Source organism: Phalangium opilio, unplaced genomic scaffold (assembly GCF_054372755.1).
Source record: "Phalangium opilio isolate 3A_F unplaced genomic scaffold, DU_Popi_V2 ptg000115l_1, whole genome shotgun sequence".
Taxonomy (NCBI): domain Eukaryota; kingdom Metazoa; phylum Arthropoda; class Arachnida; order Opiliones; family Phalangiidae; genus Phalangium; species Phalangium opilio.
Window position 1 is genome coordinate 150,942 of NW_028324210.1, and position 23,101 is coordinate 174,042.

At 40.4% G+C, this 23,101-nt stretch overlaps 1 protein-coding gene across 6 annotated transcripts in view; it reads left to right on the forward strand.

Annotated features, from left to right (window-relative positions):
- The window catches only part of LOC149623043 (B-cell receptor CD22-like), a 65,153-nt gene extending 44,685 nt beyond the window's left edge, over nucleotides 1–20,468 (forward strand). The window contains exons 6-15 of one of the 6 annotated variants that reach the window (XM_089853485.1): nucleotides 1,132–1,404; nucleotides 2,667–2,933; nucleotides 3,215–3,553; nucleotides 5,188–5,442; nucleotides 12,827–13,105; nucleotides 14,966–15,103; nucleotides 15,816–15,849; nucleotides 16,263–16,357; nucleotides 18,869–19,002; nucleotides 19,135–20,468. In XM_089853485.1, coding sequence (XP_089709611.1) covers nucleotides 1,132–1,404; nucleotides 2,667–2,933; nucleotides 3,215–3,553; nucleotides 5,188–5,442; nucleotides 12,827–13,105; nucleotides 14,966–15,103; nucleotides 15,816–15,849; nucleotides 16,263–16,357; nucleotides 18,869–18,957 — 1,769 coding nt within the window. In that variant the 3' untranslated portion in view covers nucleotides 18,958–19,002; nucleotides 19,135–20,468. Of the gene's footprint in view, nucleotides 1–1,131; nucleotides 1,405–2,666; nucleotides 2,934–3,214; nucleotides 3,554–5,187; nucleotides 5,443–12,826; nucleotides 13,106–14,965; nucleotides 15,104–15,815; nucleotides 15,854–16,262; nucleotides 16,584–18,868; nucleotides 19,004–19,134 lie in introns of those variants that run through there. The other 5 variants (XM_089853483.1, XM_089853486.1, XM_089853487.1 and 2 more) reach the window with 5 other exon arrangements.
- Nucleotides 20,469–23,101: the final 2,633 nt, after the last annotated feature.

Below are 23,101 nucleotides of genomic sequence, written 5' to 3' on the forward strand. Positions count from 1 at the left end.
TGATAACTGTTTCTATCCCCGAGCTATCATTTTTTCCTTATTTTACCTTGACGCTGGCAATTCGCTGGTATAACGACAGTTGAAGCGACTCGGGGTCACTGGGACGCCGTAAACGGGCAAGCTCCTTTTAGCTAAATGACGCGAAATATTTATCTAGTATTTCCCGATACCAATATAGAGTACGCTACATTTGTTCGCCAGGCCCCGCAGTCCCAATTCTACCTTAGGACAATACGTTACGCATTCTGGCGCGGCATAAAGCGCGCCATTCGCGACTTTAGGCAATAAGTAAAAGTATTCTCACTGAAGTATAATAAAGTCAATGTGAAATTTCATAGTGAATGTCCCCTCTATGTCCGACCTTAATATTTGTCGGCGCGCGCGAGCCGTTAAAGGAGGATCGGTTTTCCTTTTAGCTCTGGCTGTTCCCTCTTAATTAAGGCGAGTCGATAGGATCGATAAACGAATGGTTTGATTCCCGCTGTCGAGCGACTGGGCGACCTCGAGCCTAAATTGACCCGCGTTGTACCGGCAAGGGAAGTACCGGCTATTACCATACGCGACGATTCTACCTATGGCATTACGAATACCGCGTGATTGTATACATCCGTTTGGATTTAAGCATCAACCGGACCGACGTGATATTAGGTTACTTATCTTTAAACGTATGGAAATGACTGCGCGCATAAGTAAATAAAAACCCGGAAGTTGAACGGAAGGGTAAATATAAAACTTAACTTCGAATTCTGTACTTCAGAGATAAATTTCTTAACGCGTTATTTACGGATCTTTCTCAATTCTCGCTCATTTGGTCGTACGAATCTAAATATAGTCGCTTCTTATCCTAGAAGACATTCGGTGGTCAAGCGGAATGGCTTCCTAAAATGGACAAGCGCGCATGGTTTGTGAATAAAACTATCTTACGAATTTAAAGGATATAGGTGTCATTGTTTTCCGAAACCATCAGTCAAGTGGCCGCGCCTCGAGATGGTCTTGTATTGATAGTGACTAAATAGGTCGCGGTTTAAAGGCGTAATGCGAGGAGGAGGCGGGCTGGAGGCATCCAGACGGGGCCATGAATAATGCAATTAATTACGGTCGTCTTGACGCGCTTTCTCCGTTTGTTTTCAGACGTTGCGATTGTCAATTTAAAATTGGATCGCGACACTATTGTCGAAGGAAGCAAAGCGAATATCACGATGGTGTGCCAAGTCCTGGAGGGAAATCCCATTCGACTGAAAAGCGTTCGATGGTACCAGAATGGTTCGCTCTTCGGTGAAACCGAAAGCGATAACATCGTCCTCAGCGCCCTCAATAGATCCTTCAGTTCAACGTATTCTTGCGAAGGACACAATGACGCCGGTTGGGGACTCAGAGCCGAGCCTCACTCCCTATTCATACAGTGTCAGTAAATTTCTCAATTTTATTTCTAAAGCCATCTATAGAAAATCCAGTAAAACATACGCGGCCCTAGTCTTTAGTAGATAAACTTGACACCATTCAGAGTTTCAGATCGCCGCTCTGTATCGAGCTATATCTTTCAAAGCTTATTTACCAGAGCGGGAATGCGTATAGCTACTGGGAATCATTGTCCCTTCATATCTCCCATGTTAAATTAGTGGACTGGGATTGAGTACTTTAGTCCAGCTCTTCCCGCAAAAATGATCCGTCTAGAGACGTCGAGAAAATGGCTATTCCCATTTGCTGTATGTATTCCTAATTCGAGTGTTGTTATTGAGATAGAGTTATTGGCCTTCGTACTCGAACCATTTGAGTCGAGTAACTATGCATGATGGCGGGGTGTGTAGACTTTGCGGGTCGGGCGAGTTTTGGTTGAACGTCGACACTCCGATAGGGTTCTAATTAATCAAATTACTCGGTGTGCCTCGTTTTCTCCCTCGCATCACGTCGTCTCTCTCCGAAGCCCGCGTATTCTGGAGGCGCGAAGGGAAAATTCACCAATTGATCGATTAATATTGTACGAAAGAAACGTCGCTTCGACTCCCACGAGACGCGTGTCAACTTTACCTAGAACTATTCCTAGGACTATTCAATTCGGATCGAATCACGTTAAGAATTGGGCTTATTTTTTCATCCCCGTAGCGCAAGAAGACGCACGCGTAGCGATTCAAATCCTTCGCTTAGTTAATCCAAGACTGGATATCGATTCGCAAAGACAGAGGGGTGAGGGTTGCTGGGTAAAAGAATCATCTGGAATTCGAACAGTGGTGCAGTCTAATTTGAACTAAGAGGGTGAAGGGGAGAGAGAGAGAGATGTAAAAGGAATGGAGTCAAATTAGAAAAGTAAATGAATCAATAAGGGGACACTTTTCAAACACGCTCCGCTGATTAGCCTTTCAAAATTGCTCCTTTTCCCCGCTGCTATATCACTCACGATGCTTTCCTTCACTTCGTCGTACAAACAGACTTAAGAAACGCAAAATTATTATTATTTTTTTTTTAAATTTTGAGTTTGACTAGTCAGGGTTTTATCTTCGCTCAGTTTTTTCTACAAACACTCCGTATAGTTTTTTTTGAGAGGGTTCTTGTATAATATTCGGGGAGGCCCAGTTGATGGAAGAAATTCTTTTTTAAATAGATGTCTATGACGTTCTTTTTCTATATGGGTTATTATTTTTGTTCTCTTTACGGCGGCGCGGCTACAGATCCCCCGGGTCCGGCAATCATCCGGCAGTTAGAGAGCGAAGCCATGAAAGGAAAAAGCGCTACCTTGCGTTGTTTAGTGGAAGAGGCCGGTTTCCCTTACCCCAGCCATTTCCGGTGGGAGCACGGGGACGCCCCTCTGGCCAACAGCTCTTTCGAGTCCCTCGCCATCGACCCGGTCACCGTCTCCAGCCAAGGCAATTACACGTGCGCCGCGGTTAATGATGTGGCAGCCGGACCCAAAGGATTCTTCACTCTAACAGCCAAGGGTAAGAAGAAGAAAAAACACAATATTTTCTATCACTCTTTCTTACGGTTAAGTTTCGCAACATGTTTTGGGTTCTGAAAAATGAATCCTTATAAAAATGGCCGCCGCCTCGCAAATTAATTATCGTTCAAGGCGCGTTCGAATAAAATTAATTTCGAGTTCCTTTAAAACTTTACTGAATTGAATGGGCACCAAGGGAACGCAAACTTGGTCTGAACGAGGCTTAATATATTTGTTGGTGGGGGACTTTCTTCTCTTTCTCTTTTTTCGGTGACTGTACAGCTTCTCCCAGTTTGATATTGGGTCTGCCGGAGCGCGGAGGGGCCTTGAGGAATGCCACGTCGGTCAGTTTGAGTTGTCGAGTCGAGTGCGAGCCTCCGTGCGACGTGCAATGGTACCGGAATAACGAAAGCCTGGTCGAATCGAAAGCGTTCTCGTCGAGCGACCAATTAGTAGCGGAAGATCCGGAAGCGAATTTGTTCCGCTCGGTGCTGTCGACGTTAACTTGGAGTATGGCCTTGTCGCCGAGCCAAAGTTTCCACAACAGCGTCTTCACTTGCAAGAGCACTGGAAACGGAGTGGGTCCCGGAGTCTCTAGCTCGACACTCTTCACCATCGAATGTGAGTGCAAACCTAATTACTCGCTCTCCTTTCTACCAACTATAGGGGTCGCGCTTTTGACGACAAACCAAACGGCAGGGATCTTCAATAGACCAATTTAAAAGGTTATTACTGTCAAAAATTGAAGGCGGGAGATTGTTAAGCCTAATTTGTTTGAAAACGGTCTTAAAGCCTGAACATTACGGAGAATTCTTTTCGATTCCTTTTTAAATTCGGTATGCAGTGAGAAAATTAATTTGAATTGGAATAAGGAAGATAAGTTAAAAAGGTTAAAGCCCCCATCCCGATCTCTCTCTGTGGGCTCTCGTCTTTTTCCTTATTCCGGGTACTCACGCTCTTCCTTTGGGAGTACTACGTACTCTACGTCGTTGACTCGTGCCTTTCAACACGTTCCGGAAATGATTTCCCGGCCTCGTCTCTTTTGTCCCCGAGAATGGCGGGTTCTCCCGTTCACGACAATTACAAATTCGACGCGGTATATTTAGATTCGCTAGCTCGCCATCGGACGTGACTTCACCATCGCTTTCCTACTTTCGTTTTAAAGTTGCGGGAAAAACCCGTATGAACACTTTTTTTAAACAAAATAGAATTGGTCGGTGCATTTTCCTCCAAAGGAAAGTCACGAACTCGCGTAGAAAGAGAACATATCGGTTTAATATAATCTGGTAGAACTAAACTTAATTCCTATATAGAAATGTAGTTTCGATTCAAAGACTGTATTATAATCTATATTAATATTTAGTTGTTGTTTTTCGTCGTCGTGGATAATTCAGTTCGTATCATCCTAATCTTCCCCCCCCCCCGACATTTTTATATTAAATGAGATAGAGTTTTTGGCCGCGGGAAAATTTAAAGCTGGAAGACGCGTTCACCAATATGTAATTGAATTTGGGAGTAATCTGGAGCGTGGCTCGTTTTTCCTTAAGGGCGCCCGCGCTCGCCTTCTTCAATTTTGTTTAGTATATCCATACGCCCTTCGGTTATCGCTTCCTGAATAGAAACGATCCGAGAATAAAAATCAAATTCATCGATTTTCACTTCCCACGTTGTTTCTTTCCGTTTTAAGAAAATAAACGGACGTCCAAAAAGGGAAAGCGTTTTCCAAAGTCCGGATCGACCATTTCGAGAGAGAGAGAGAGAGAGAGAGAGAGAGAGATGGCCTATGTAGTTACGTCTTCAAAACGCAATGTTACCTAAATCTCGTGTAAGAAGAAAAGATTCTTTTAAAAAAACAGCTCAACTATACGTTAAAATTGACAAACGCCCTGTATACAATGAGGAATATACAGGGTGTTTTTGATAAGTCTGTCATAAAAGAAGGAAATGGTTTTTGGATGGGGATATGACACTTCCTTATTGGAACGTGTACTGTAGAAATCGTCTGTTACGTGTTTTTATATTAAATCTTTGGCGTGGCCGCGGGATACGAACGCTTTCGAGTATTACCAGTCCAAACAAGTTAAGTCGGACAGAGAGAATGTCACGGATATTGCAGAATTTTGACGCGTCTCACTTCTAAAACTTTTTGAAGTTAAACCTTTTGTGGCAAAACTAAGTGATTATTTTTTTGTAAATTGATAAAAAATGTTTTCGAGGACAGAGATGAAAAGCAATTTAAAATACTTTCCTTATAGATCCACCGGAAGATGTCCAATTATCGGCGGTCAAGATCGAGTTGGTGGAAGGCGAGATAGTCGAAAACCTTCGTTGCTCAGCTTCGGCCAACCCGGGAGGAGATTTTCATTGGCTCTTGGGGGAACGACTAGTTCATTCGGGACCCGTCTTGTCCTTCAACTCGTCCGTCTCCAGGGACATGGGTGGACGTTACACCTGCGTCGTTTCTAACCGACACGGAAGAGCCCAGGCTGACCTCGACCTAACCGTCCTACGTGAGTATAGGCCTTCCTACTCCTTCGATTTTCCTTTCTAATCTCGAGTTAAAAAAATAGGGCAAATAAGACCAATTCTGTATAAGCTATTGGAAACTAATAGAAAAATTAAGCCTAATTGCTTTGAATTTTTCATAAAATAAAATTGATCGACGTGATTTGTCGTTAGGGAGAACAGGGCGGCTTTTATATTGACTTGAATAAAAGATCAATTGATTCCGTGGCAAAATGATCGTGACAAAACGCGTTAACTTTTAATGGTTCCTTTATGCCTTCCTCTTCCCCCTCCGCTTCGGTCTTTCTCTTTCGCTAATGAGTGATCCTCGTAAAATATTCAACAAACTTTGTCCCTAACGCCAATCTGAATTCGAAATGAATAGCGTCGCTACGAAATAGCTGACTGCAGGAATCAACAAGTCGGGAGGGAGAGTGAGTATATATGGCGTGTGTTTTTTAAGCCTAGGGGTGTTGGCTCATTTTCCGTGTATGGGTCTACGCGGCGGCGAGTACATAAAATTGACCCTTCTACCTCGGTACGTGATGAATCTCGACGCTGCTCTCATTAACAGAAACTAGGGAACGAGCGGGGATTGGAAAGTATGTTTATTTTATTCGGGTAGCGATCTAATAGCTCGCTGTACTAAATAATGAGTCGCTTAATGGAAAATAGAATCCCGGGAATCCCAGCTAGAGCTCTCGCTACACGCGAAATAACATAATATTCTTAATGCAGAGTGTTATGGCAATCCGCGCGACAAACTCAAAACGGCATCGATTTCTAGGCCTACAAAGTATTATTATTATAATAACATCGCCATATTTGTTCACTTGTTAGAAATACATCGAGAGTAAATAAAATAATACCCAAAACGTCGGGTAAACAAAGTCGGTGGCTGGCTGCATGGTCAGGAATGTTCTAGCTGGAAAACACTCGGCCATTTTCATTTCACGTCTTTTAATTTTGGTTCACTTACGAAACACCGCGATTAAACGTAAACCGAGAAGACCACGCATGCATTTTCGATTCGCAAATATTCATATTGGTCTATAATTACGCGAGCGACATTCATTAAAGCGTTCATCGAAAATGCATGGGCTTTAAAAGCGGCGAATCGAAATTACGAATTGAATTTTCGGTTTCGGATTTCCGTTCAAGGCTGCAAATCGTTATTAGCCAAACAGCCATGCAGGCATCGGCGTTTAGCAATGAAATTAACCTTTAGTTTGGGCCTTTCTCCAGCACGGGCTTGATTTATCCCGTCTAGCAAGCGAGGGTTAAGTTCGCTTTGGAAACGGGCACGCGGGCCGGCCCCGCTCCTAATCGCTCTATTTTATCAAAAGTGACAGCGTAATGCCTATTCGCCAAAAGGAAGCCAGGCCCCAAAATGCTAAGCCTAACTATACAGGGTGTTTCTGAAAAGTCCATCACAAATTAAGGGGCGTGTTTATGGGACCAAACTGAGCGGAAAGTACCAAAGAACATGGGGTGTACAACATTTTGTTACGGAGATATGGCCTTCCAAACATTCGCCCCTAAAACAAGGAAATATCCAAAAATGAGGAGTAACACTTAAGACCGACTAACCAGCTTGTTTAAAATTACTAGACAATTTCAATAGCCTTTAATCGAACAATTGATTTCTACCTTTACTAATCAGAAGCGTATAAATGAGTAGAAGTATGCCTACGGTGGTAATGTAAAATTAATCCCAAGTGACATGATGTTTCAAGATCTTCCCAGCACCAAGTAAAATGGTTCTGATTGAAGGGACTTTTATTAGCACAGCGTAAACAACGTTATTTTCAGGAATTAGTCCAAATGTCCACGGGCGGCATTACAAAAACGAGGCAGTCTTTCGAATGATACTTGGACATGTTGGAAGATCCCTGGCTTGTTCCTGTTATCTCAAACCGTAAAAAGCTACGCAAATCTTCATCATCACGGACAACACTCTTGTACGTTAGGTATGACCTTGAGAAAACCTAAAAGGACATCTCGAATGTATTTGAAAAACCCATCTCCAATTAAGGGGCGTGTTGTTTGTTTCCAACAGAGTAAACTCGCCCAGAGAACAATTACAATGCAGAGCCACGTTTCGGCGTTAATGGCCCACAAAGGTGGTCCCAAAAACAAGAACAAACTTTAATTTGTTTCGTTCAGTAAGTGTTTCATGTGTCATAGATAAAACGCCATGATTAATGCACGAAGAAAATGAATTTATTGACAAGTTTTAACATTTAATTGCAACTAGTTACAAAAATTGTTCAAAGTGTTCACCACCCGCGTTAAGGCACACATTAGCACGTCTTACAAATGATTCCCTTACACGTTGAAAAATGCCTGGAGTTTCGCGAATTGTTTGACAGCCGTGAATTATTCGTCGACGTAGCTCTTCAACATCGGGCACTTCAGTCTGATAAACTAAGTCTTTCAGGTGGCCCCAAAGAAAGAAATCACAAGGGTTCAGATCGGGTGATCGAGCAGGCCACTCCACAGGTCCACGTCGACCTAACCACCGCAAAGGGAAGGTCGCGTTAAGATAATTTCGGACCGCGATGCTGAAATGTGGTGGTGCACCATCGTGCATGAACCACATTCTGTTTACCAAACCTAAGGGTACGTCTTCGAGTAGTTCCGGTAAATCGTCCCGTAAGAACTGCAAGTAAGCCACACCGTTTAACCTGGGCTCTAGGAAATTTGGCCCAATTAAATTGTCACCCACAATACCACACCACACGTTTAAACTGAATTGTACTTGGTGACTTCTAACGCAAGTTGCGTGGGGGTTTAGCTGGGACCATTGATGTTTATTATGTAAGTTAATAATACCATCCCGTGAAAAGTTAGCTTCGTCAGTAACCAACAAATCCCGTGGGAAATCGATATCGTTTACTTTAGCCAGAAACCACTGACAAAACGCCGTGCGTCGTGGGTAGTCCGCTGGATTCAAACCTTGAACTTTTTGAACATGGAAAGGATGAAACCGGTGGCTTCTGAGGATTTTCCACACGAGCGTGTGGTTTACGCCTAATCGGCGACCAACTTGGCGGGTACTTGATTCAGGCTCGTCCTCGAAAATGGTGAGAACTTCGTCTTCTACGGCCTCTGGGATGGCTCTCGCTCTAGGTTGAGGTCCAGCCGGTTGGATTCGTCCATCTTGCCTCAAACGTCTGTCCACAGCCTCGAACGTCAGTCGATTTGGTAGTCGCCTCTGCGGAAATCTTTCCTGATACAAGCGTACAGCTGCAGCGGCATTCCCCTCGGCTAGTCCATACATTAGGTGCATATCCGCATATTCGGCATTTGTGAAGAAAGGCATTGTAACAGACTTCGTTGAATTATGAGTTTAATAAAACAAACACATGTACGTGAAACCTCTTTTATTCCTTTCTTAAAAAACATAGTGCTCTGTTTTAGTGCTCTGTTTTTTAAGAATAGGCGAAGTTCTCACTATTTTCGAGGACGATCCAAAAACAAGCAGCCGCCAATTGGTTTGCTGATTAAGAAAAAACCACACGCAACTTGCGTTAGAATTCACAAAGTACAATTCAGCTTAAACGTGTGGTGTAGTATTGTGGGTGACAATTTAATTGGGCCATATTTCCTAGAGCCCAGGTTAAACGGTGTGGCTTACTTGTAGTTCTTACGGGACGATTTACCAGAACTACTCGAAGACGTACCCTTAGGTTTAATAAACAGAATGTGGTTCATGCACGATGGTGCACCACCACATTTCAGCATCGCGGTCCGAAAACTTGTCAATAACATTTTCTTTGTGCATTAATCATGGCGTTTTATCTATGACACATGAAATACTTACTGAACGAAACAAATTAAAGTTTGTTCTTTTGTTTGGGACCACCTTTGTGGGCCATTAACGCCGAAACGTGGCTCTGCATTGTAATTGTTCTCTGGGCGAGTTTACTCTGTTGGAAACAAACAACACGCCCCTTAATTGGAGATGGGTTTTTCAAATACATTCGAGATGTCCTTTTAGGTTTTCTCAAGGTCATACCTAACGTACAAGAGTGTTGTCCGTGATGATGAAGATTTGCGTAGCTTTTTACGGTTTGAGATAACAGGAACAAGCCAGGGATCTTCCAACATGTCCAAGTATCATTCGAAAGACTGCCTCGTTTTTGTAATGCCGCCCGTGGACATTTGGACTAATTCCTGAAAATAACGTTGTTTACGCTGTGCTAATAAAAGTCCCTTCAATCAGAACCATTTTACTTGGTGCTGGGAAGATCTTGAAACATCATGTCACTTGGGATTAATTTTACATTACCACCGTAGGCATACTTCTACTCATTTATACGCTTCTGATTAGTAAAGGTAGAAATCAATTGTTCGATTAAAGGCTATTGAAATTGTCTAGTAATTTTAAACAAGCTGGTTAGTCGGTCTTAAGTGTTACTCCTCATTTTTGGATATTTCCTTGTTTTAGGGGCGAATGTTTGGAAGGCCATATCTCCGTAACAAAATGTTGTACACCCCATGTTCTTTGGTACTTTCCGCTCAGTTTGGTCCCATAAACACGCCCCTTAATTTGTGATGGACTTTTCAGAAACACCCTGTATAGCTTTAGTATTAGTTGTTTTTCAAATCAATTTATCGTGCTCGGTCCACGCTCTCACAGTGAATTAACGACGACAATTCTCTTAAAACCTTGTTGTATACCAAACAGAAATATACCTCTCCCTATCCTTCATAAGTATATAACAATTTCCAAGAAGTTACACGATGAAGATAGTGGAAATATTTTTAACTAATTTGCTTAATTACTCTTTCCTTGATTGTTGTAGCCCCATGTATTTAGTATCGTTAGAAAGGTGAGAAATAGGACTATAACATACTCAAAGGAATTCCATGTATCTCTTATAGAACGTGAGTTCTACCGTCCCAAAGTTGTTAATAAAACTTTAGGGTTAGAGAATAGTGAATTCCCAAAAACAATATATCTGTTATAACTTATCAGGGAGGGATATTATTTACCTATGACGTTGCACCCAATGAAATCTCTAGCTCCAACGCCGATCTAGTAACGCGAATTCACGGCGTACCAAATATTTGTAAGCCCTGAAAAGTTCGTGGGTTACATTATTATTATTTACTCTTCAATTATAAAACACTTTTTCGAATTAAAAGTAAATCAAGTAATAAATCTTATATAACGCTGATAACGAAGCAATTACTTAATAATCTTTGACACAATCAGTCACCTACTAAATTCCCAGGGCCTGTACAGAGTATAGCCGGGGTGCACTTTTCGAATGCCATCGGACCATAAGGTATTTCGTATTATATAATCCCGTTCTAGGGGGGCTTAAGCCTCCGAGGACGACGGTGGTGGTATGGTGGGGTGTTGGGGGTTTCGGAGCGGCCTGTGTTGACCCTTCACCCCCCCCCACCTTATGATGGCGAAAACAAATTGTCCCAGTATATTAGAAGAGGGCCTTTATAAATTCTGGGAGTTTTGGGGTCCTAGCTAAATGGGTTGTTAACAAAATTAGTTTTCGCGCTATGACGGCGAATTTTGGGGAGGCCTTTGCTTTTCCCCCTGCAGGCTATAGCTAGCTAGGTAGTATACGGTTCCTCCAAAGCTTTCTGCTCAAAATCGTTTTCGAGTTAATTAAAGCGAGCTTTCGCTGTTTAAAAACTCGTTCCCTAAAGCGATTAATGTCCCTCCATCTACCCCAAGGTTTACCTCCTCCATATCGTACAGAGAGATTTTAGAAAAGGAGTCGGAGCTGCAGATAAATTTACTAAATATTTCCTCGTTTAAGCTTTTGCGCTGCATGGACTACTAACTAAGATTCTTAAATAATTAGCGTCTCTAAATTAATTTCCATGAAAGTGCAATTAACAATTTGAATTATAACCTTAATTTTTCTCGTCTTTAACTCGTGATTTTATATAATTAAATGATTGAGTGAGTAGCCCCTCGCGCGTGTACGAAGATTGTTGATCGAGAATGAAGGTATATTGGGAACTGAATCTACGATATTAATATTCAATATTAAAAATAGTATAGGAATCATTCCTAAAGAGTCGTTAAGCTAAGTGACGTGTAAAATGGGATCCTCGCTTATTGGAAGGATCCCTACGTAATTTACGATTTTAATTAAATTTGAAAAAGCCTTCCGGGTATACAATATTACGCGTTATACATTCTCTTCTTCAAAGGCATGCAGTTTGCGATATATTCAATATATTTTCGACTAGAAATTGATTTCTCATAGAAACCTCGCACCACGCTTGTACGCAACACCCTGTATATCTATATTTACCTTGCCTGGGTAAAATTCACGCTAAAATTCCTTAAATATATTGGAATTTTCAAAGAATCGCCTGCGGTTGCTTAATATTTCATCACCCGGCAAGTTTCATAATTTCAAATAAAAAATATACGCGCCTGTACAGGGTGTTTCTGGTAAGCTCGCCATATATTAAAGGGTGCCGCGTTCTTGGGTCAAACTGAGTTGAATGGGTGATATGGGCTGCCAAAACATTGATTTTGTTTTTAATTTATTACGCGCTGACGTCAATGGGTTCCATTATTAATTTAATACGAAAAAGCGGATTTGAAGTTAATTTTACGGGACAGGTTCTGTCAGTTTTTAAAAGATTTCTTTAATAGGATTACTCGTAGGAGTACGCGTACAAGTACACGTATCGCTTGAAAGAGATGGAAATAAGGCACATACACTCTGGGAATACGATAGCTAGTTGACATGGGATAAAAAAAGAGGGTCAATTTGAGAGAAAGAGAGAGAGAGAGTGCGTGCGCGCTTTGGAGAAGCTAGTTCTCCACCGGGAGTATCTTCTTACTGCTTATCAGCTATTCAGAGCTTATTTATTCGTAACAGAAAACTAGAGGAGAAATATTCAGCCGAGCAAATCGAGCTTCTTTCCTACCCACCCCTCATCATCCTTTACGGTTTTGCGGCATCGCACTTAGGGAGACAGGCGGACCAATACCCTCATGCTAAATCTCTTCCACCCAAAAAATTTTACTACCTCAACCCGTTTCGTTTTATCCGAAGTATGTCAGTTAAAGAAAGGCCAGCAGAGAGAGTCGGTAATTTAACATCCGTAACTTACCAGTAATTTCACATCTTTAGCTATAAGGGGCCCGGGCCCCGCCATTTCGTCAATTTTCCACAGGTCCATTAACCCTTACGTTCACCCCGAGTTAAAATAAAAACATCCAATTGATTTTATGCAAAATTAAGTGAAATTTTAATTCGAGGTTGTTTACTTGTACAGTACTCGCCTGATATTTGAATAATGATTTGTTAATTCTTTAGTTGGAAACCAGTAGAATTTGATATAGGACGGAAGACGTTATAATAATACCTTTGTTGTCTCGGTTCGTTTCAGATCGACCAGAATGTTACTTATGGCGGGACTTTGACCAAAAAGGAAACGTGATGCTTACGTGTTCGGCGAAAGGCAATCCGGGCGTCTCGAGATTCGTGTGGTATCGGAATAACAGCGTCCTCCAAGAAGTGGTGGCCGTCTCCTTCTCCAGCGAGGGTTCTTCTAGCACGTACTCCTTACCAGCTGACACACCTGATATGTACGGAAAATACGCTTGCGTCGCCGTCAACGCCATTGGAAACTCGGATTCCTGCGAACTCGAGTTGGCTCCATTACCATGTAAGTTATCGAGAAGTCATTAACAATTAAGCTTAACATTTAGAAAGAGATAGGTGGGAAACACACATCGCTTTTTCCTAAAATTCATGTCCCACGAGTAGTTTTTCGCGTAACTGTTACTAGCCTAGAAAGCGAGACACATGTATGGTGGGAGGTGGCCTGTTAGGTTATATTTTGAGCTTCTGTGATCAGGCGATGCTAAAACCCGATGGTTTCATCCATTTTACTCGTTCTAGGAGGTAATCCCGTTTATCCGATTTTAGTTGGGCCATACGTAAACCTTTTAGCGGCTTAAAGTGTCCGGGGCTGGGATTTCAGCTTCGAATGGGTGACAGTTTAGAGGCAGGCTGCCGCTACCACGTCGCTTATCTCATTTATATCCCGGCCTAACTCGAAGCTTAAATCCGGAATTGAATTAATTCTATTCCGTTTCGATTTGTTAGGACACTTCCTCGCGTATTAACCTAAGGGTTTTATCAAAGAGACAACGCGCGGCTACTTCCTACACCATTTTCAATCATTTAACACCGGGATTTACCAGACGACGCTGTATACTCTTATGACTATTCTAGCAGACGACAATTTAATTATTTAAAATGACGTACTCGTTTGTGAATTAAAATTCTTGAGATAATATAGGTTAAGTTTATCTTTTATTTAATTTTAATTCTGCCTAAAGCTAAATACCGCGTAAGAAGGCACGCTTAAGTTAAGAAATAATTAATTATGTTTAGTTAGAATCTAATTTAGTAATTGGTTTACAAAGAAGCCCAATTTAGAATTTACTCGTAATTATTTTAAACGTCCATTATCCGAAGTAAATGATATAATTTATTCAAAGCTGGAACGCAATTTCTTTTTGAAAAACCGAGTAAATATTTAGTTGTTTTTAATGTAATTTCGGGAAATTTGAAGTTCAGTTATTGAATAATACTCATTTTTAGTGTTGCGGAGTTATAAGGGATCAGAGTTCGTCTTGGGTATACGTAATAAGACCTTTAACAATATTCTAAGTTCTGATAACTGTTGAACGTAATCAATAATCAAATTAACCGGTAGTTATAGACGCTGCCATTCAAAATAAATCTTTCGATAATTTAATTACGGAATAATTTTAGCGAAATTAAACTGTCAGACTAAACTAAATGATATGAATAATTTAGCAAGATTTTCAAAATGAGACTCAAGATATTATTATTGAGACTATAGCTTCGAGGTTCCTTAATTACTCGAGCCGCATGAAGCTGAATTGAATAAGAGGGTGGAGGTGGAGGGAGGGGCGTGACACACAATGGAGATTATACGGCTTTACAAGCTTCTCAGGAAAGTTGATTAATCAATTAGATTAACCGAGTCCTTTCGGGAGATTCCCTTATACGCTTTGTTGTCAAACCATAAATGAATATTTATTATTTACACACTGTCCTTCATCCGTAACTACTATCATTATACTCTAACCACCAGGGCTACAATATACACCTCTAATTTCCAAAAACCATTATATTCATTATCGTGCGGCTTGTTCTAAAAATACTTTGCGCTCCAAGTTTCTATACAGGGTGTTACAAAAATGGTGGTCGCCCCGAAATACAGTGGGAAAATGTTCTTTACTTCTATGACCGATTTTGCCCCCCACAAGAGTCACCCCATAACATCAATTATGAACATTGGAGTTTTTTAGGGAAGTTTAAAATTCATTCCTCATAGGACCATGCCACTGGAGTTCAGGGTCCTATAATTACGCTAGTACCTTTATGGAACACCCTGTATCAACATCTTTAGCTAGGTTCTTTCTTTCCTCCTGAATTTTTTGGTGGTAACTTTCTCTTTTTTGTGTGTGTGTTTGTGTTGTTGGGATAGCGCCAGCAGGATGGGTTCAACTGTTCCTGCAGGAAGAGAATCTAATCATCGTTGCTTGCGTGGCGGGCGGGATCGCCGTCTTGGGGATCATTCTGGTCACCGTCATCATCATTCTGGTCATTCGAAGACGCTTCTCGGGTAAGAGAAATACGACCAAAGATTGCGCTTCTTTCACCCCCCTTTCCTCCATCCACCATCCCTCCCGTTCCTTTTGGACCCCAAAGACACAGTCTCTCTAGTAGATGTAGCGTGTGTTTACCCCGTCAAAGATTTATGGGACCCAACCAATGTCCTTAACGATACCAGTCGCGTTGGGACAGCATGCCCGACGAAAGAAAAAAGTATAGAGAAAAACAAACTTAATCGCCTTATATTTTTCTAACCGTATCCATCCGCCCAGAAAATATACTTGACTAAGAAATTTCTCCATTCTGATTGGTTTGTCATTCCCCAAATAAGCTAATATACTTTAACTATAAATTTGTCATTATTAAGAACGGATTCAAGCCAATAAGAACGCGTGACACCATACGCTATTAGACACGTGACATTAGCGGACGAATCTTCTCAACCAGGTATACGCGAGGATGGTGTACCAGAGGCTAAAACCATGCATGACCCGATGTTCTTATTATAACTTGAATCTGTTCTTGATCGATGGTAGATTGATCCTGGGCTTCCTAGATCAAACCCGAAATTCCAAAGATTTTAAAAGAATTTGGAGGGGCGGAACATTATCTTTAATTTATAATGATATACCCAAGATTTATTTTCGCTATATGAAAAGTTATCTTCATATTTCAGTTTTCAGTTATTTATAGTGGCTTTTTTTCTTATTGGCTCTTTTCAGGGCCCTCTAAATCGGAGGTTGACGACCGCGAGAAGTGAGTTAGTTACGCTTTTAATTTATTTAAACAAGATATATCTTCGTGGGTAGAGATTAAATATGAATACGCGAGAAGAGGCGTCTATATACAACACTCTGAATTATTACTTATTAACGCTATGGCGTCGATAGATTATGATTGGGAATTCGTAACTCAAAGTAAATAAAAGCGACATTATAATATTCTTGGGTATATACCTTGGCTACTTTGAGTTACGAATTTCATGTCTAGGTTTGAGTTTTTAGAGAGAGAGAATTGAGATTATTTCCGGGGGTCAGATTTTAAATGGAATGTCAGTTTGAAAAACATTTCTTTAGTACGAGTCGAATTTTGACATTTTGAGCAACGGGGGGTTTTTATTTTTGGGTAAATTGAGAAAAATGATTGACTGAGGCCTTTGTCTAGCTTAGAAGTCCTCGACTCGGCGCTAGACGACACTCGGAACCAAATTTATTTTCTACGGAATCCGAAACAGAAAGGGAACCTTTTGCCAGAAGAATTTGCGGTAAAGTTTCGCATTCCAAACAATTTCATTTCTCTCCGACACCACGCTCCCTAGCTATTACCACCCCGAACTCATCCCCCACCCCAAACCCCAATCGTACGCTCCCACGAATCTTCAACTATTCGCGAATTAACATCTGATAAGTCTGCCGTAAATTAAAGGTTATTGCGGTCTTGGCGTCAAACTGAGTGCAAAATGTCATCCGATCCCCATGTTCAAGTGACGCTTTCAACTCGGGTTGACCCAAAGAACACAGTACCCTTTAACTTATGGCAGACTTATCAGAAACACCATTCTCCTTAAATTAGTATTCTTGTGAATCTTGAATCGATTCGTACACATATCACGTGGTTAAGGCCGCCGTGAGAAGGAATTATCTAGAGCTATAGTGAAATGGGGGTGGGGGTGGTGGTGGTGGGAGTGGGGGCGATTTTAAAAGGAAAATGCGCTCTTAAAATGCTAATTTTGGCTCGGGAAAAGGAAATCTTAAACTATAAATTCCGCCTAGGAATGTAGGGATGTGGTTGCTAACGGAAAAATATTCCATCGTCATTTAGTTTAATTAAATTCAAATGAGAACGGATCTTCACTCGATTCAAAAACTAAAGTCAAATAATAAATATTGAGGAGCAAATTCGAGTCGAAAAACTTCAAATGTTTCGTAAAGATATTCTTAGTTTCAACTTTCAAGGAAACAAAATGGCGTCGATTAGTTTAGTTGGGTAGGGATGGGAGTGAGGGTGGAAAAGAGGGCAGCACACTGGTCTTAGAAGGACATTTTGGCCAGTGTCCAAAGAGCGTGGCCAAGCGGACATTTGACTGATGGGATTAGCGAGACTTAATTTCTCTCTTAGGTCAGCCTGTATTCGTGCACTCCGGGAGTTTCGGGGACTGGAAAGGGGCGGGAACAAAATGACGCTCTATAATTCACTTCTCGTGACCCCGCTGCTAGCCTTTGTCCGACTATAACCTGAAACCCCCCCCCCATACCTACACCTCTTAAAATCCAAAATCAGAGCTAGCTCTACTTTTATTTCTCTTACATCTTATTATAGTTTTCAGAAATTTATTAGTCGAAGTGAAAAAAGAAAAGAAAACGAGGGAGAGTGACTTAGCTATTCGAGTGAACTAAGCTTAAATGACTTAGTTTTTCGTAGTGAGAAATTTCAACAACAACTTGCCTTTGATTCGTGGAAAATCCTTTGAGATTATTTCGGTTAATTCCAGCGGAGAAGCATACGCAACAGGGGTCGAGGGAGGTCACCTTCTTGGGTTATTTCCCTGATGGCGCCAAGAAGCGCCGCGCCGCTAGAGGCAGCGCGAGTTGGCTAGTATCTCCCACCACGTGCACACAGTGAACTCGGGCTCCGTCTGAAATGAGGATATTGATGATTATTTTCAATCTCGTTTTTGGATCGTGATGGGCGGGAATAGAAGCTTATCAAAATCCAATCAAGGGTTTTCTTAAAAACGACCTTAGGCTCGTCAAAAACGAATTTTCGTGGCTGAACAAATTGTAGCGAGAAGAAAGTAAAAGAAAAAAAAAGAAAAGTGGAAGTAAGAGAAAGAAAGGAGGGAGGGAGGGAGATTCCGGAAGATTATTTTGGTTGGAAAGATTTACTCGTAATTATTTTAAGAGGAAGTGAAAAATGAGTGGAGCCCCGAAAAGGGAGTCGGCCGAGCGGAAACGCTACGTTTTAGATTCGCATTTATCGCCGCTCTTCATTTGTTTTACAAAAAGAATGAAAAATCCCGTAGAACAGAGAGAGAGAGTGAGCGGGAGAGAATTATTTGAGCGTTAAAAATATGGGGCCGCCAGCTAAAGTTTAATTTTCATTAAAGCAGGCTCGCTTCTATAACGGACAATGTCTCGAGAGTATAACAAACGGTTTTAGAGAATATAGCGCCTAGAACATTACTTAAATAATATATATATATATAGTTTAAAATAAAGCAAAGTCAAGTTTAATGGAGCGAAAATTCATTAGTTATTAGACGGTAATTTTCCCTTAAAGCTTTCTTAAAAGTAAAATTTTCAAGAAACGATTTAATCTAAAATAAATTCTATCTCGTACACGCAATACATTTTACGGGCTAAAGTTAGCGACGTCTGATAACGAAAATCACGTAACTTAGGCAGAGTCTTGTTCTAACTGAAATATTAAATAATAATAATACCGATATCACAACAAACTGATATGATATCGGAATATGTGATCGATACATCGATTCTATGTTATTTGAAAGATTTGTACCGATATTGGAAATCACTAAATTCCATTTTATATTTTTATGTATTGTTAAAATATTATAATCCCCTGTAAGATAGCTTCTCCGTGACCACGATTGTATCGCTGGTTAAACATTTCTACAGGCGCCTATTGAATTAACGTGGAAACGTTTGCCCTAAATTGCGGCTTTCCCTAACATATTGTTGTACAAAAATTGCAACAAAAATATAACTGTTAATAAATAAAAATTATTATTATTTTTTCTTTTAAATATACGCAGGTTTCCGCGACGATCCGGAACATCACGAACACTTAGAAGAAGCCGATATGTTCAAGAAGCAAATGTATCCGGAAAACGGTATTGGATGACGGATACAGCAATCAGCCAATCCCATCGGCTGCCCCTGCCATACGGTAATTATATAAACCACCCCATTTATCAGGAATATATACAGCTAAAAACGTGGGACTCCTTTTAGCTGTATCCATTCCTGATTTTTAACATAAATAAACTTAGAAAAATTAAAATACGCGTAATGAAATTAGGCGACAAAGAACCACCTGCGTGCCTACTTCTAGACCATTTATCCATCGTGAACCGTGGGAAAAAAAATTCCACGAATACTTTACCCGTTGACCCACCCTATCCATATTTTCATTGAAAATACCAACAAGATGGCCACCCGTGAAAAAGTAATTAACACTTATGATCGTACAACAAGAAAAAAATATATTGCAGCTCCGCTTTTTTATCAAAAAAAAAATAAAAAGAAAGAAAAATAAATGGAATTGAAAATAATTCATGAGACATTCAAAAATGAAATCATATTTTCGCTCGTGTCGAAATTAAAAAAAAAATACCAAAAATTAAAAAAAAAGTAACTAAATCCGTTCGAAAAGGAAATAAAAACTAAGAAAATGAAACTAAATTGAAAAGAAAAAAATGATATTTACACCCAGTTTGATATAAAGAAAAGAAATGTTTGGTTAATCATTGAAAATGTTGCTGTTGAGTGAATTGAAAAGCCAAGGAAAATAATTATATATGGATTGAAAAAAACAAAAAAATAATATATAGATTAAGGAATTATAGAATGATTATATAATTATAAACACGGTTAATTAATTAAACGACAAGTGAATAAATTAAATTAGTATTTTTAGGAAAGATATTAATTTCGAAATTTTGTTAGAAATTCGTCAGAGAGACAACGCTGCGTAATTCACCTGAGATTAAACTACTAAAAAGGTGAATTAAAATTGCCAAAAATATTTATTTAAAGAAATAAATTTTGATGATATAATGAAATGAAAGAAATATAGCGCCAAAAGGTACATGACACTTGCCCTTTAATCAATTAAACGCGGCGATTTAAATATAAGTTATTAAGTAGCGTTAAATATATGGCTTCATTTATAAAAGATAGAAAACTCCCCCCTCCCCCAAAATAAATATTTGTACGTTTGAACTATATACGACATCGTTACGTACGTTGACCCTTGACCCCCAAAAAACATAAATGAAATTTTGTGTGTATATGTAAATAAATATATTACCCCTTTCCCCTCTCCCCCAAATCTTGTGACATTTCTGGCAAGTAAAACAAACAAATAAACAAACAATTTGCGTTCATACCGCCGCGGAATGATCTACTAAAATTACTACCAAAAAAAAAAAAAAAAATCCAGACCCCCAAAAGAAAAAACCAAGAAAACCGCGAAAAACGGACGGAACCAGCAGCTGTGGCCCCGACGACGAAATGCATTGTGGTCCTTCTTTATTCTCTCACGCTATGGTGAACCAAATTAAAGGGAAAATGAACGCGCGAAAAAACAAAAGGAAATTAAGATTTCTAATAAATTGAAATCAAAGGAAAAAATTTAAGGTAGAAAAAAAAACGTTATATTACTAAAAATGAAGAGAGAATTTAAGTATATATCTTCGCGCTTGGGTAAGAGAAACATTTTTCGTATAACAAAAAAAAAATAAAAAATGAAAGCTGTTTATAAATATTATATGCGTAAATAAAAAACATGGTAATACACGTAGGTATATCTCGATGTTAAATATAATTTGATTTGATTATTTACATAAACCGCTTTATTTTTCCCATCACGAAATGAAATAAGCTCTTACAATATCTATTAGATTACAGAGTTCAATGACATAAATTCTCCCTCAAGAATAAAAATATCGCGTTTATATAACTGCATACCCCTTTTTTAAATATTACGTGTTTAAAGAATAGGTCTATTTTATTTTCCTATACGTAAGATTTATTCTTTTTTTTATTATTCCACGTTTTTTTTTAGACCTAATTTTCTTCGCATGCCCGTGGTTTATTCAGCTATTCTTCTCCCTCCACCCTCCAACCCCATTGGTTTCCTTAAGGCAGAATGTCTAAGGAAGAAAAGGAACGATGCATTCCCTCGAAACATCGTTTGTAAGGAAGCCAAGATAATCGGGATCCCCTATTTTTTTTTACTTCTACGTCATTTTTACAGTCCAGTGAGTAGCACCGGGCTAAGAAAAAAAGAAAGCTATACCGCTAGACAAAGCCAGAAGAACGGGCGCCACAAAATTTATCCCTTCCTTCTAGGATGGAAAAATTCTACGTTTCCATCCCTTATAAAGCAGAGCAGACTTGTTTATAACGTTAACGGGAGTTGCTATGGTGATTTCGACATATTTGCAGTGGACCTTATTTCAAAAGTTAACGGTTTATCATTTGGATTAGGCCTACAACGCGGAGCTAATCAGCTAGCGCATTCCATTTCGACACGTTACGGTTATTTTAGATGACCAAAAACCATTGGCGTATTGCGAGGATAGTTTTACACGTATTTTGGACGTGATTTAGTAATAGTTAGTAAGAGATTGAAGATATCTATACAGGTACAAAGGGATCTCGCGTTAATATTGCTGGGTCTAAATGGCGGAAGAATTTGCTAGACAAGACGTTTTCTCCATTATAGGCCAAATGCGAGTACACATACACATACACACCTTGATCGTTTATTACGCGAGAAAATCGGGTTTTAAACTAAGCCTAATTCTCGCGAAAACTCTCGCCTTGTAAACAGAGCGTCTTTATCGGAGTAAAAGCGCTTAACGAAGACGTAATTAAAATTTCCTTTCGTAACCGAGAGAGGAGTGAGTGTGTGAGAGAGAAAGAGTGAGTGAGCGACAGAGAGGGAGAAAGAGGCAAGGAAGAATTTCAATAGAAAGACGGCTGCCGGATTTATTAAAGGCGCCAAAGCACCCTCTCATTCGAAAAGGGGCTCCCGCACCACGTAACGCTGATAAACTAACTCCCCGGTCATGGTTTATTGAAGAAATGGTTAAATAACACCGTCGCCACGTTGATATCAAATTAAACTTCGATACGGCGTACGCTTCAAGGTTCTAAGAGTGATATAACCATTTCTATGGAAACGTTGGTCTTTCTAACGCGGGTACTCTTAATACAGATGGGGTTGGGTGATGGTGCGTTAGGGTTGAAGGTCCATCCGCCTCTCTTCGACGTCTCTTATCTCTCTATATTCCTCCCTCGATTCATACGTGAAGAGCTCGGACGCGGAATTTGAGACGTTCATTGGATATCCTTCGGGGGGAAACTTCAGAGACCCCAGCGTCTTATCCGAAGACCAACGTCACCTTCTTCAAGGTTCCCCACCACCACCATCACCACACGTACCACGAGAAAATCCTTTCGGTTTCCTTCAAAAGGGTTACATCTACTATCTTCTAGAGCACCCAGGGAGCAAACAACTAAAGGGAGACCATTTTTCATTATTGCCAAGTTACCCGGCGTTGCCCGGGTGTTTTAAGGGTTTGTGACTAAACGCTAAATAATATTGGGCCCTGCATAACCCTTTCACAAATTTGAAATTGAAATAGGGGTTATTCATAAAGCTAATCTTTACTGCAGAATCTTAACAGGTTCAAACCTGAGAGGAACTGAATCAAACCAGTTTCCCTAGTGAACTTTAATCAGTTCGTCCAACTCGGTAAGAAATTTTTAGAACTCGATCACCGTCTAAAAGGTTGGTCTCCTTTTGGCGTGTTTACTCCCTGAAACTTTAGGCTTTCGGTAAAAGGAGTGAGGGCTTGAAGATTTTCTCTCGTAACGCAATCAGTTCAATTACAGCGAAAGCGCAATGGAAGAGAGAGAGAGTGAGAGAAGGGTAAAGGGGTAGGGGTCGAAAGGGGTTCTATATCACCCGGAGCAACTCCCATCCTCCACGCACCTAAGCCTCGGTCGGGCGCGACACCCTCCCCAAACTCCCCGCAAATTGATCGGTCAAGAGCTAGGCCTAAAGGCTGCTGTCGAGCTAGAATACGGAGAAAGGATTTGGCCAACCCCCTCTGGGCCTCTCTTTGTCCCAACACGGAGAAAGAGACCTTAAGCGGGTGCACCCACCCAACCTTTTCTAAAGGAACAATAGACAAGAGCGAGAGAGAGAGACGAAGAAATCTTGGGATATTGGCTGGCACTCCGCACCACCATCA